Consider the following 13130-nt stretch of genomic DNA (forward strand, 5'->3'; position numbering starts at 1 on the left):
TTAGACTCTCGCCTGGTTTTCACACCAGAAAATGTTTCTAGCCTGGTTCTCACGCCAGTTTCAGACTCTAAACTGGTTCTCACGCCAGCACAAACTCCAGGGCTGGAGCCCACTCCAGCACCAGTTCGTAAGCTGGAGCCCACTCCGGTACCAGCACCACGACAGGTACCGGTACCAGCTCCGCGCCGCCAAGCACCGGTACCAGCTCCGCGCCGCCAAGCACCGCCGACGACGGGGCTGGAGCCCACACCAGCGTCGACGACGGGGCTGGAGCCCACACCAGCGTCGACGACGGGGCTGGAGCCCACACCAGCGTCGACGACGGGGCTGGAACCCACACCAGCACCACCGACGACTACGCCTGCATTCACGTCGATGACAACTCCTGCGGCTTCCACTCCGCCAATGACGACTCCTGCGGCTTCCACGCCGCCAATGACGACTCCTGCGGCTACCACGCCGCCAATGACGACTCCTGCGGCTACCACGCCGCCTCCGACGCCGCCTTCGGCTGCAGCACCCGCATCATCCTCGCCAGCTGCACTCGGGCCTGCTTTGGCTGCAGTCCCCGCACCCTCGTCTGCTGCTTCTAAGCCTGCTGGGATTTCGGTGCTGAGGCGTCATCCACCACATCGACCACGGGCGTGGCCTCTGCGAGGTCATCCTCCTCGCCAGACACTCCCTCCTCCATGTCTGCCACGGATGTGGCCGTGCCCGGGTCGTCCGCCTCGCCGGGCATCCCATCCTACGAGGCGGCCTTTTCGAGGTCGCCCGCCAAAACTTTTTCGGCAGCGGCGTTCCACCCGCCGCCGCCACATGATGTGTCCTCGGTGGATTCGGGGACATGCGATCTGGCGACCCTCCACCGTTGCCTCCCTCCGCCCTCCCTTCGTTTGTGAACTTTCTGGTTTTGGGGAGGGGGTTCAAGTTTTTGTTTGTTTTTTAAGACATCTGGTATTCGTCTTTTGTTGGGGGGGAATACTGTTGCGATCTGCTGCTCAGATCTACACTATTTATTTTTCCATTTTGTATATTTCTCAGATTCCTTATTTCCTGTTTGCTTTGTCACCATGGTCACTCATCAGTCCACCTGCTAGTCTCGCCCCGCACACCTGCTAATAATTATCACCCTCCTATTTAAGCTCACCTTTTCTGTTCACTCATTCTCGGATCCTAATTTGCCCACGCGCATCAGTGACGACTCTCATCCTTCGTATCTATTTTCTCGCTAGTTCTCACGCTAAGCCACTTTATATTCCAGCTTTCATGCTGAATGTTTTTGTTTACTCTTTTGTGTCCTCGTACCAAGTTTTAGTTTTCCTTGTGTTTTATCCTAGCTTTCACGCTAGCGTCTTTTGTTTACTTTTTCTCTTTACACCAGTGTTTTGGTTCATAGCCTTTTTGTTATTAAATAAATACCCTTTATCTCACCTATGCTGTGTTCTGCTTCGACGCATCCACGGGAAAACCACACCGGCATTACCATGCCGAAGAAGAGTCCTCACAATCATGATCGACGGTATCGAAAGCAGCGCTGAGATCGACGAGCAGCAACATAGATGACGCATCAGAATCCATCGTTAGCAATAGATCATTAGTCATTTTTGCGAGGGCTGTCTCCGTGGAGTGATTTGCCCTGAAACCCGATTGAAAGGTTTCACATAGATTGCTAAGTGTTCATTTAACTGCTCCGCAACAATTTTTTCGAGGATTTTTGAAATAAAGGGAAGGTGAGACACCGGTCGGTAGTTTACCATGAGGTCAGGATCGACGTTAGGTCTTTTAAGAAGAGGATGAATAACCGCTTTTTTGAATGCTAGGGGAACAGTGCCCGAGGAGAGTGATAAGTTTATAATATTTAGCACTGATGCACCTAATAATACAAAGAGCTCCTTGATCAGTTTCCCAGGAAGAGGGTCAAGTAAACATGTTGTTTGTTTTATTCCATTTACACGTTGTAACAATTCCTCTAATGTTATTTCCTCAAAACAAGAGAAACTATTTCGGAGGGCAGTATCCGCCGTATATACAATCGTGTCAGTGTTAATAGAACCCAGTTGTAGCTGGGATGCATTGTCTTTAATCTCCTTTCTAATGACTTCAATTTTCTTACTAAAGAATTGCATAAAGTCATCAGCTGAGTGGGTTGAGCTACTGGAAGGGGTCCCTTGTTGGGTTAGCGATGCTACCGTACTAAACAAAAATTTAGGATCGATTTTATTACGGTGGATGAGATTTGAGTAATATTTAGCTTTAGCTAAGGTAAGCATGTGTTTATAAGTTATTAAATCATCACTCCATGCTTGATGGTGCACCTCAAGTTTAGTCGTGCGCCATTTGCGTTCCAGCTTTCTACATGATAATTTCTGAGCTCTAGTTTCTTCTGTAAACCACGGGGTGCGCTTTTTTGGAGCCTTTTTTAACTTTAGCGGTGCTATGTTATCAATGGTTTCGCGCAGGGCGTCGTTAAAGGCAGGAGCTCTGTACTGTAGGCAGGAGCTCTGTGCTCTTGTGTCATTCTTTTGTGTTTCCCTCTTGTTTTCATGTCTTATCATATATTTTTTTTTTGCTTTTTGGTACGGGACTCTTTGGGACTGTGTGACAAGAGGTGCCACTTTCGTGACCTCTGTGGTGCTTTTTTTGGGGACTTCTGGATCTGCCTCCTGGGAGCCTTTTGGCCATGGAGACCAGCTGCTGGGTCTCTGCCACACCGGAGTCTGTTTGGAGGGACTGGAGGAGATGCGGATGAGGGGACAGGACTGCAGAGCTGGCACTGAGCGCTGGGACGGAGAGTCTTGGCGGTGTCTTGGCTGGGTGAGCAGGTGTCGGACACCTCAGTCCCCTTGGACGTATCATCGCTCATCCATGCGGACTGGACACTGGCCGAGAGTGGAGTCGGCTGTCTTGGTTGCTTTGTTGGGTCTGCTCCTGTCTCGGGCCATGCTCCCTCCACCCTAGCGGACCATGGCGTGGAACACCGCAGAGGCCACCGCAGTGGATATGTTTCTTTTACTTTTTATTCATAGCTGTATGTAGAAGTGTCTGGTTGTATCTGCTGCTTTAATGTCTTTAATGTCCTCTGTGTTCTTTGATGTTTGATGTTTCCCTCTTACATGTGTACTATGGCTATGAGTTGTTGTTTTTTCCCTTGGCCTCAGTCTGCACCCCCTCTCCAGGGCCCAGGCTAAGACCGATTTTTATTTTATTTTATTTTAATCTTCTATTTTTTTTTCCCATCCCCCCCCCTCCCTTGTTTACCTGTATCATCTTTTTTGTAAGGGGCGCTGGAAGCCGGCAGACCCGTCAGCAATCCTGTTCTGTCTCCCTGTAATGTTTGTCTGATCTTGAATGGGATTGTGCTGAAAATTTTAATTTTCCTGAAGGAACTCTTCTGACGGAATAAATAAAGTACTATCTAATCTAATCTAATCTAATCTAAAGTTGTTAGTGAGGTTATCAATAGAGCCCACATACTTTGGGAATGGTGCCATTACCGAGGGCAGTAGGTCAGCAAGAGTTGTCGTTGTGGCAGCATTAATGTTGTGGCTGCTATAGCAGTTATTATTATTATTAGTTTGACGAACATGCATCTGAACCTCAAATTTTATAAGGTAATGATCGGACAATACTTTAGTATACGGGAGTATCGTAACTTTGGAAACGGTGATACCCCTGACAAGCACTAGGTCTATCGTATTACCGTTGCGATGCGTGGGTTCATTTATTATTTGTGTGAGACCACAGCTATCAATTATAGTCTGGAGCGCTACGCACGGTGGGTCCGATGGGGTATTCATATGGATATTAAAGTCCCCCATTATGATTATATTATCGGCGTGTGTCACTAGATCAGCAACGAACTCTGAGAATTCATTGATAAAGTCCGAATAGGGCCCTGGGGGGCAGTAGATAACAGCCAGGTGTAGAGGGAGCGGTGTGACAGACCTCATAGTAAGCACCTCAAACGATTTATATTTATTATTTATGTTAGGACTAAGGTTAAAGTTTTTGTTGTATATTAGTGCGACCCCCCCACCCCTTTTAAGCGGACGGGCAATATGCACATGTGTAAAGTTAGGAGGACATGCCTCATTTAGCGCGAAAAAGTCGTTTGGTTTAAGCCAGGTTTCGCTGAGACCGATGACGTTAAGATTGTTGTCTCTGATGATATCATTAACTAACAACGTTTGGGAGACAATGATCTTATGTTTAAAAAAACCTATATTATAGGGAGTGGGCTGTTTTAGGGAATTTTTGATCAAATTATCCGTAGTAGCAATATTAATAATGTTGTGTTTATTATGCCCAGTGCATTTAGTATAATTACGACCATATCTAGGAATTGATAGGACGGGAATTTTCCGATTGTTTGATTGTTGCTTTGATAAACTGCACGCATCATAGTTAGCCACCTCGGTAGAACATATGTCCAACTCTGAAACACTCAAAGCAGAAAAAACTTGTTCTAATTTAACTGACTCCTTAACTTGTTCTAATTTAACTGACTCCTTACCCAGACCAGTAGTCTCGCATCTTCCATTTAAATCTGGCTGCAGGATGGAGGGAAGTGGTGTTCTGTGGGGATTAGCCTTCTGCTTTGTTTTTAGCCCCGCTCGGCATCCGCGTTTCCGATCACACCGCTGGCGTCTGCTCCGTAGACGGCCCCCGCTGCTACTAGACTCCGCTGCTTCACAGGCCGCTGGATGTAGCCGCCGAATTATTCCCATGCTAGTTAGCACGTTTAGCACGCACGCGTCTATCGGTCGTAAATTAGTTTATTTGAACAGAAACAACGCACATTAATCAAAATTACTGTAAATGCGCAAGTTTTAGCTCCAAACCTAGTTTGCTGAGAAGAAGAACTCGATTAATTTCATTGAAATAAAGAAGGAAATCTCAAAAACATGACCGAGTGTTGCCAACTTGGTGTTTATAATGTGAAAGTCCAGTCCATAGGGAAGCCAACAGGGGAACCTCTTGTATGTAGACAAGTCGGCAGCGCAGAAACGTCACCGACTGATGCATAAAGGAGTGGTCCACCTTCCTTCCCAACTTGGAACAGGGAGCGCCTCTTCCGTGGAAATTGATCCATGGCCACCTGATAACCTATCCTTGTAGGAGAGGGGGGCAGAGCAGACAAGAGAAGCCTCAGATCAACTACTATAAAATGGGTCTGTTTAAAGTCTAGAGTATATAAATGAGTTTTAAGATGTGATTTAAATGCTTTTACTGAGGTAGCATCTCTAACTGTTACCGGTAGGCCATTCCAGAGTACTGGAGCCCGAATAGAAAACGCTCTTTAGCCCGCAGACGTTTTTGGGCTCTTCGAATCACTAATAAACCGGAGTCCTTAAAACGCAGATTTCTGGCTGGGACATATGATACAATACAATCAGCAAGATAGTATTTTATACATAAGTAAAAAAAACCTTAAAGTTGCATCTTAAGTGCACAGGAAGTGCAGGTGAGCCAGTATAGGCGTAATATGATCAAACTTTCTTGTCCTTGTCAAAAGTCTAGCATCCGCATTTTGTACCAACTGTAATCTTTTAATGCCAGGCATAGGGAGACCTGAAAATAAAACATTACAGTAATTGAGACGAGGCGTAAAAAATGCATGGATCATAATCACAGCGTCAGTGGTGGACAAAATGTGACAAATTTGAATGATATTACGGAGATGAAAGGAGGCTGTTGTGACTCTAACAAGACAGTAAAACTTTACCGAGTCACTTTGTACAATTGTTTTGTTGTTAAATGTTAAGGTTGTATTAATAGATAAGGGCCAGCGTCTAGCAGTACTGATAATCTACAGTTTTGTTTTCTTAGCGTTAAAGATGCAAAAAGTTGCTGGACAGCCATTGTTGGATTTGTTTCAGTCACGCCTCCAGGTGACTACAATCCAGCGTGTTGGTCAGATTGAGGGGCATGTAGAGTTGGGTGTCATCAGCATCACAGTGAAAGCTAACACCGTATTTGCGTATGATGTCACCTGGCAGCAGCATATATATCACAGGTGTCAAACTCAAGGCACTGGGGCCAGATGTGACCCGCCACTTCATTTTATTTGGCCCTCGAAAGCCTGGAAATAATATGTATCGATAAAGTGGTGGAAATTTTCTTACTAAATGTATTCTTTCTTTCTATTTTGGGAGAAAAAATATATATGTACTCCATGTAATCCCAAATGATGTTAACTTAAATATTGTTTAATTATGCAAAAATATATGATCAAACATTCAAGCCATTTTTTAAATAGAAATTAATACTAATTATATTGATTTCAAAGCAAATTATCCATCAAATAGTGCAATGTAAAAGTAGCAAAAGATTTCATGGTAAAATTGTGAAATTTGCTGTGTATTTTTCTCTAAACTAAAAAAAAAAAGTCCTTTTTTTTTACTGTGTAAAACTGTGGTGCCATTTCTGCATTTACAGTAATACACCAAAAAATCTACAGTTGTTGATTTCCGGTAAAAAAAAAAAAAAAACACCAACAAAACCTGGCTGATCAGGTGCCAACATGTTACTGTAAAATTGCACTTTTTTGTCTGTACAGTAAAAAAATAAATGTAAATTTTACAGTAAAACTAAACTGCTTTTTTTTACCATAAAAACAGCACTACTGTTTTTCCAGGTACCGTAATATACACTACATTTTGAGGTGAAATTCTTGCAACTTACCATATTTTTTTTCATTATAGTTTTTAAAAAATATACTAACAAAATGCATGAAAAAATGTGTAATAATAGTATTCACTGTTAGAAGCGGCCCTCTGGGGTAAAACATAACTGCAATGTGGCCCTCAGTGAAAACAACTTTGACACCTCTGATGTAGATGTTGAAGAGTGCATGGCCTAGAACTGAACCCTTTGGAACGCCGCATGTTACCTGAACATACTCCAAGGATACGTTGTTATGGGAGACGCACTGCATCCTGTCAGTAAGATAATGAGTTAAACCAAGAAAAGGCAAAGTCTTTTGATACGTGCTAGTAGGATGTTATGATCGACGGTATGGAAAGCAGAGCTTAGATCAAGAAGCAGCAACACGGCTGACGCATCAGCATCCATAGTTGGCAATAGATCATTAATCACTTTTGCAAGGGCTATCTCAGTAGAGAGATTTGCCCTGAAACAGGACTGAGTGGGTTCACAGAGATTGTTAGACGCTAAGTGTTCATTAGATTGGAGTAGTACCGGTATTTACTTATAGCTATGGTAAGAGCGTGGTGATAAGTTTTTAAACTATCACTCCACACTCAACACTCAAGTTTAGTTGCACGCCATTTGCGTTCCAGATTTCTACATTATAGTTTAATAGCTCTGGTTCCTTTTGTGAACCTGAATAAATGCAGTTGGCTTGTTTTGTTATCATTTTGTGTTCATTCATGTGAAATTTATTTGGTGCAATTTCCTACTAAAGAGATATTCCCATCCAAAAACTATTTTCAGGCTGTGAACTTTTCCTAGTTTTCTGTTACGCAGCAACAGTAATTGATGACATTTTTCCACACCAAAACACTAATAACCAACAATCATATTCTCGCTTGTCCTGCAGTATTCCGGACATTTGACAAAGACAACGACGGTTTTATTGGAATTGGAGAGTGGATTGACGGACTATCGATTTTTCTTCGCGGCACCTTGGACGAAAGAATAAAATGTAAGGTAAGACATAATATCTCAAAGACATACTGCTGTACAGCCCTCACATTTCAGCAGCCATTTAATTACAATGTTGTGTTGAGTATTTTTTAGTAGATAGTACATTTGTTCAACTTTCAAAGCTAAGCACAGATAACTATCCCTCCATCCATTTCCTACACCTTGTCCCTTTTGGGGTCGTGGGGGGTGCTGGAGCCTATCTCAGCTGCATTTGGGCGGAAGGCCGGGTACACCCTGGACAAGTCCCCACCTCATAACAGGGCCAACACAGATAGACAGACAACATTCACACTTACATTCACACACTAGGGCCTGTTTAGTGTTGCCAATCAACCTATCCCCAGGCGCATGTCTTTGGAGGTGGGAGGAAGCCAGAGTACCCGGAGGGAGCCCACACAGTCACGGGGAGAACATGCAAACTCAACATAGAAAGACACTGAGCCCGGGATTGAACTCAGGACTACTCAGGACCTTTGTATTGTGAGGCGCATGCACTAACCCCTGTTCCACTGTGGTGCCCACAGATAACTAAATCATCTTAAAGTTGCATTTCTATGGTCAGTCCCTCCTGGAATTCCCCATTTGCATATCACACACATTTAACAAATCCCCACAAATAATACACAGCCTTGCACCATTGTCAAACACCTGCAACATCCCTGCAAATTTTGGCCAATTGAATTTGTGTGGCATTAAAACATCAGCAATCTAAACTTATGTTTGTTTCTTGTGTAAACAAAGCAGGAACAACAACGTGTAAGAATATATTAACTCTTGATTACTCAAGCAAAACATTTATCATCCTTATAGCTCAGACCTACTTCCTTTTCCTGTCCACAATGCTAAACCTTCTAGGTCAGGGGTCGGGAACCTTTTTGGCTGAGAGAGCCATGAAATTTAGATATTGCAAAATGTATTTCCGTAAGAGCCATATAATATTTGTTCTAACAATGAATACAATGGGTGCATTTTTAAGTAAGACAAACATTTTTAGAGTATAATAAGTCTCCTATTCTTTTTAATAACATTGTTATTCTGAAGCTAACCATTCATCCATCCTTTTTCTACCGCTTATTCCCTTTGGGGTGGTGGGGGGCGCTGGTGCCTATCTCAGCTACAATCGAGCGGAAGGCGGTGTTCACCCTGGACAAGTCGCCACCTCATCGCAGTGAAGCTAGCCAATTATAAATAAAATACTTATTTCCAATAATGCGACACTCCTGTATCCCGAAGGACAGCTGGGGTTGGCTGAGCCACCCGCTACCTTGAACAGGTGCGGTAGAAACGAATGGATGGATTAAAATGCATGACAATGTTTTATTATTTGAATGTTATTTTTATTACTGTTATTTCCAGAGAAATTATTCATTACTTATCGTGTTAAGCAATGTCAGATATAGTCTGACACTGAGAGCCAGATACAGTCGTGAAAAGGGCCACATCTGGCTCGCGAGCCATAGGTTCCGTACCCCTGTTCTAGGTGATGTAGTATACGAACGAGCAACACACTTCCGAGTTGACATGTATTTATATATATATATATATATATATATATATATATATATATATATATATATATATATATATATATATATATACAGTCAAGAAAATAAGTATTTGCACACCCTGCTATTTTGCAAGTTCTCCCACTTAGAAATCATGGAGGGGTCTGAAATTTTCACGGTAGGTGCATGTCCACTGTATGAGAGATAACCTAAAAAGAAAAATCCAGAAATCACAATCTATGATTTTTTTTAAATGTTTTTGTGTGATGAAAGTGAAAATAAGTATTTGAACACCAACATTAATATTTGGTAGAGTAGCCTTTGTTTGCAATTACAGAGGTCAAATGTTTCCTGTTGTTCTTCACCTGGTTTGCACAGACTACAGGAGAGATTTTGGCCCACTCCTCCACACAGATCTTCTCTAGATCAGTCAGGTTTCTGGGCTGTCGCTGAGTAACACAGACTTTCAGCTCCCTCCAAAGATTTTCAATTGGATTTAGGTCTGGAGACTGGCTAGGCCACTCCAGAACCTGGATATGGTTCTTACGAAGCCACTTCTTGGTGTGTGCTTTGGGTCATTGTCATGTTGGAAGATCCAGCAACAACTCATCTTCAATGATCTGACTGAGGGAAGGAGGTTTTTGGCCAAAATCTCACAATACTGTACATGGCTGCAGTCATCTTCTCCTTAATACAGTACAGTCGTCCTGTCCCATGAGCAGAAAAACACCCCCAAAGCATGATGCTACCACCCCCATGCTTCACAGTAGGGATGGTGTTTTTGGGATGGTACGCATCATTCTTCTTCCTCCAAACACACATATTGGAATTATGACTAAAAAGGTCAATTTTGGTCTCATCTGTCCACAAAACTTTCTCCCATGACTCCTCTGGATCATCCAAATGGTCATTGGAAAACTTAAGACAGGCCTTAACATGTACTGGTTTAAACTGGGGAACCTTCCGTGCCATGCATGTTTTCAAACCATGACGTCTTAGTGTATTACCAACAGTGACCATGGAAACAGTGGTCCCAGCTCTTGTCAGGTCATTGACCAAGTCCTGCCGTGCAGTCCTGGGCTGATTCCCCACCTTTCTTAGCATCATTGAGACCCCACCAGGTGATATCTTGGGCTCCACTCCGATTGAGATTGACCGTCATGTTTAGCTTCTTCCATTTTCTAATGATTGCTCCAACAGTGGACCTTTTTTCTCCAAGCTGCTTGGCAATTTCTCCGTAGCCCTTTCCATCTTTGTGGAGTTGTACAATTTTGTCTCTGGTGTCTTTGGACAGCTCTTTGCTCTTAGCCATGCTGAATGTCTGGGTCTTACTGAGTGTATGGGGTGGACAGGTGTCTTTATGCAGCTAACGACCTCACACAGGTGCATCTGATTCAGGATCATACAGTGGAGTGGAGGAGGACTTTTAAAGGTGGACTAACAGGTCTTTGAGGGTCAGAATTTTAGCTGGTAGACAGGTGTTCAAATACTTATTTTCAGCTGTATCACACAAATAAATTGTTAAAAAACTATTGATTGTGATTTCTGGATTTTTCTTTTTAGGTTATCTCTCATACAGTGGACATGCACCTACTGTGAAAATTTCAGACCCCTCCATGATTTTTAAGTGGGAGAACTTGCAAAATAGCAGGGTTTTCAAATACCGGTACTTATTTATTTTCTTGACTGTGTATATATATATATATATATATATATATATATATATATATATATATATATATATATATATATATATATATATATATATATAATATTTAATCTATATTCATCCAATATAAGACAATTAAAATCATATTTTCGTTTGCAATGTTGACCTTGCAAAAAGGTAGCATTTACATGACAGAGACCTTGAAGTGTGATAATAATCTCTCATCGTTTCTCATTCACCAACAAAAGCGACCGCAACAGATTGCTCTTAACAGTTCAGAAAAGTTCTTATTGTGAGGGGATAAATGTTTTGAAACATAAATGATTGTTTAAGATGGACAAGCATTTTTTTAAGCGTAAAATAATCATGTAGAATGTCTGGAACTTGTGGAGGACAGAGCAAACAACAGTTTTTTTTTATCTGTGATTATAATTATTGATTACTATTATTAGTTACCAACTATAACAGTACAGCAATGTAACAATGAGCTCTAAGTTTGTGCTTTCACTGCCATCTAATGTCTACTTTTAAGTCTGTGTGGTATAAAACAAGTAAAACATCAATACAGTATTTGTTTGGCAAATTTGTTACCATCATGTGGTTTTTGAGGTTCAAAGGAACTGCACTATTTTTGGAATTGTGCTTATCGTTAACAATCATTATGAAAGACATCACAAAGGATGGATTACAAAAAAAATGCATTCTAAATATGAAATAAATTCAATCAAAAGTCTGCTTACAATGGAGCCAATGGGAGCCGTTCAATTCAGCCTATAGAGCCCCTAAAAACATCCAAACACATTCATTAAATTTTTATAAACATGATGTAAGTAATTATGTAATGTAGTAACGGGCACATTTATAAATAACATTTAATAATGACTTATTTTGATCATTTTGAGAATACGCTGCACATTCATTTTAAAAACACATCTCAATGTGTTTTCTTCATCACTGAATATTACTCACTGCAGACTTCATGAGAACCAACAAACACAATAAAACATCACTAACTATACAATGTCTGCTGTCATTAGGATGTTCATACATTCCCATTCAAGAGAAAAATGTCTCATAAACCTTGTGAAGAAATGGGGTGAGGGCGCGGGGGGAACAAATGCTTTTTGTATCGCTCTCGCCAGTTCTGGGTCCTAAATGTCTGTCAAAGTTTCCCAACTTGTTGGATTATATCGTCAGCCATCTACATTTCAGGTGAGAGGCATAAATTATGATGTGGAATAATCTTACAGGGAACAAGGGAAGCGATGAAACATAGGGAGACACAGAAGTGATTATTTCACCCCTTTAAATTGTCTGTCTGCATTAGCACTTATAATAACAATATCACTAATACTTAGTTAATATTCAAGTCGCACAATGTAAATGGAGTATTGTCTGCACTTTGTGATTGGTTATTTATCTGATTTTATGGGCGAAATAGTGGAGCTCCAATTGGCGCTACTGTGGGGGGACTTTTATTTACGTTTATTCAATATTTAGGATGCATTAAAAATAATCCATCCGTCATCATGACTTTCATAATGATTGCGAGCGATAGACAAAATAAAAAATAAAAAAGTACAGTTCCCCTTTAGGCCTGCAAGTTGAAGTCTTTGAATACTTAAATCATTGGCAACAAATTAATAAAATCCCAAGTTGATTCAATATTATTTAAAAAGAAATACGCCTCAAAACATTTGAACTTTCGCCACATCTTTCTGCAAAAAACTCTCGCAAATTCAGGCATTTTAGGCAGCAACAATCACAAAAAAATCCCTCATAATCCTGGAGGGAAAGTCTAGTATTGTCTCCTGAGAATATATACTGTGATGGGTTCCTTTGTGAAATGTGCATGGTGTACTCAGCTGTAACGAGACGACAAGTAGTAAAGCCTTTTTCTTCCACACCTGGTGCAGACTGCTTTCAGGTGTACGATTTGAACGGTGACCACTACATCACCAGGGAGGAGATATTACAAATGCTGAGGTATAGCCTCAGACTGCCTGGGGAAGAGGACCCTTACGACGGAATCAAAGATCTGGTGGAAATCACACTCAAGAGGATGGTGAGAAGTTTGCACACGTTACTTACTTAAGGACAAGCATCTTATTGATATTATGTCCACTCACAGGACCACGACCACGATGACAGGCTGTCCTTTGAGGATTTTGAGAGGTCAGTGAAGGAAGTCAATCATGTGCTGGAGGCTTTTGGGACGTGCCTGCCCAACACCATCGTAAGTTGATAAAAGTTTGATTTAACCGCTGCGATGTTCTTTTACGACTAAT

General features: G+C 41.7%; 1 protein-coding gene across 1 annotated transcript in view; it reads left to right on the forward strand.

Moving 5' to 3' along the window:
• The window catches only part of clxn (calaxin), a 38300-nt gene that overhangs the window by 22601 nt on the left and 2569 nt on the right, over positions 1 to 13130 (forward strand). Inside the window, exons 3-5 of the mRNA XM_061914764.1 lie at positions 7562 to 7666; positions 12759 to 12907; positions 12974 to 13078. Of these exons, the coding sequence (XP_061770748.1) occupies positions 7562 to 7666; positions 12759 to 12907; positions 12974 to 13078 (359 nt within the window). The remainder of the gene's footprint in view (positions 1 to 7561; positions 7667 to 12758; positions 12908 to 12973; positions 13079 to 13130) is intronic.

Source organism: Nerophis ophidion, linkage group LG11 (genome assembly GCF_033978795.1).
Source record: "Nerophis ophidion isolate RoL-2023_Sa linkage group LG11, RoL_Noph_v1.0, whole genome shotgun sequence".
Taxonomy (NCBI): Eukaryota; Metazoa; Chordata; class Actinopteri; order Syngnathiformes; family Syngnathidae; genus Nerophis; species Nerophis ophidion.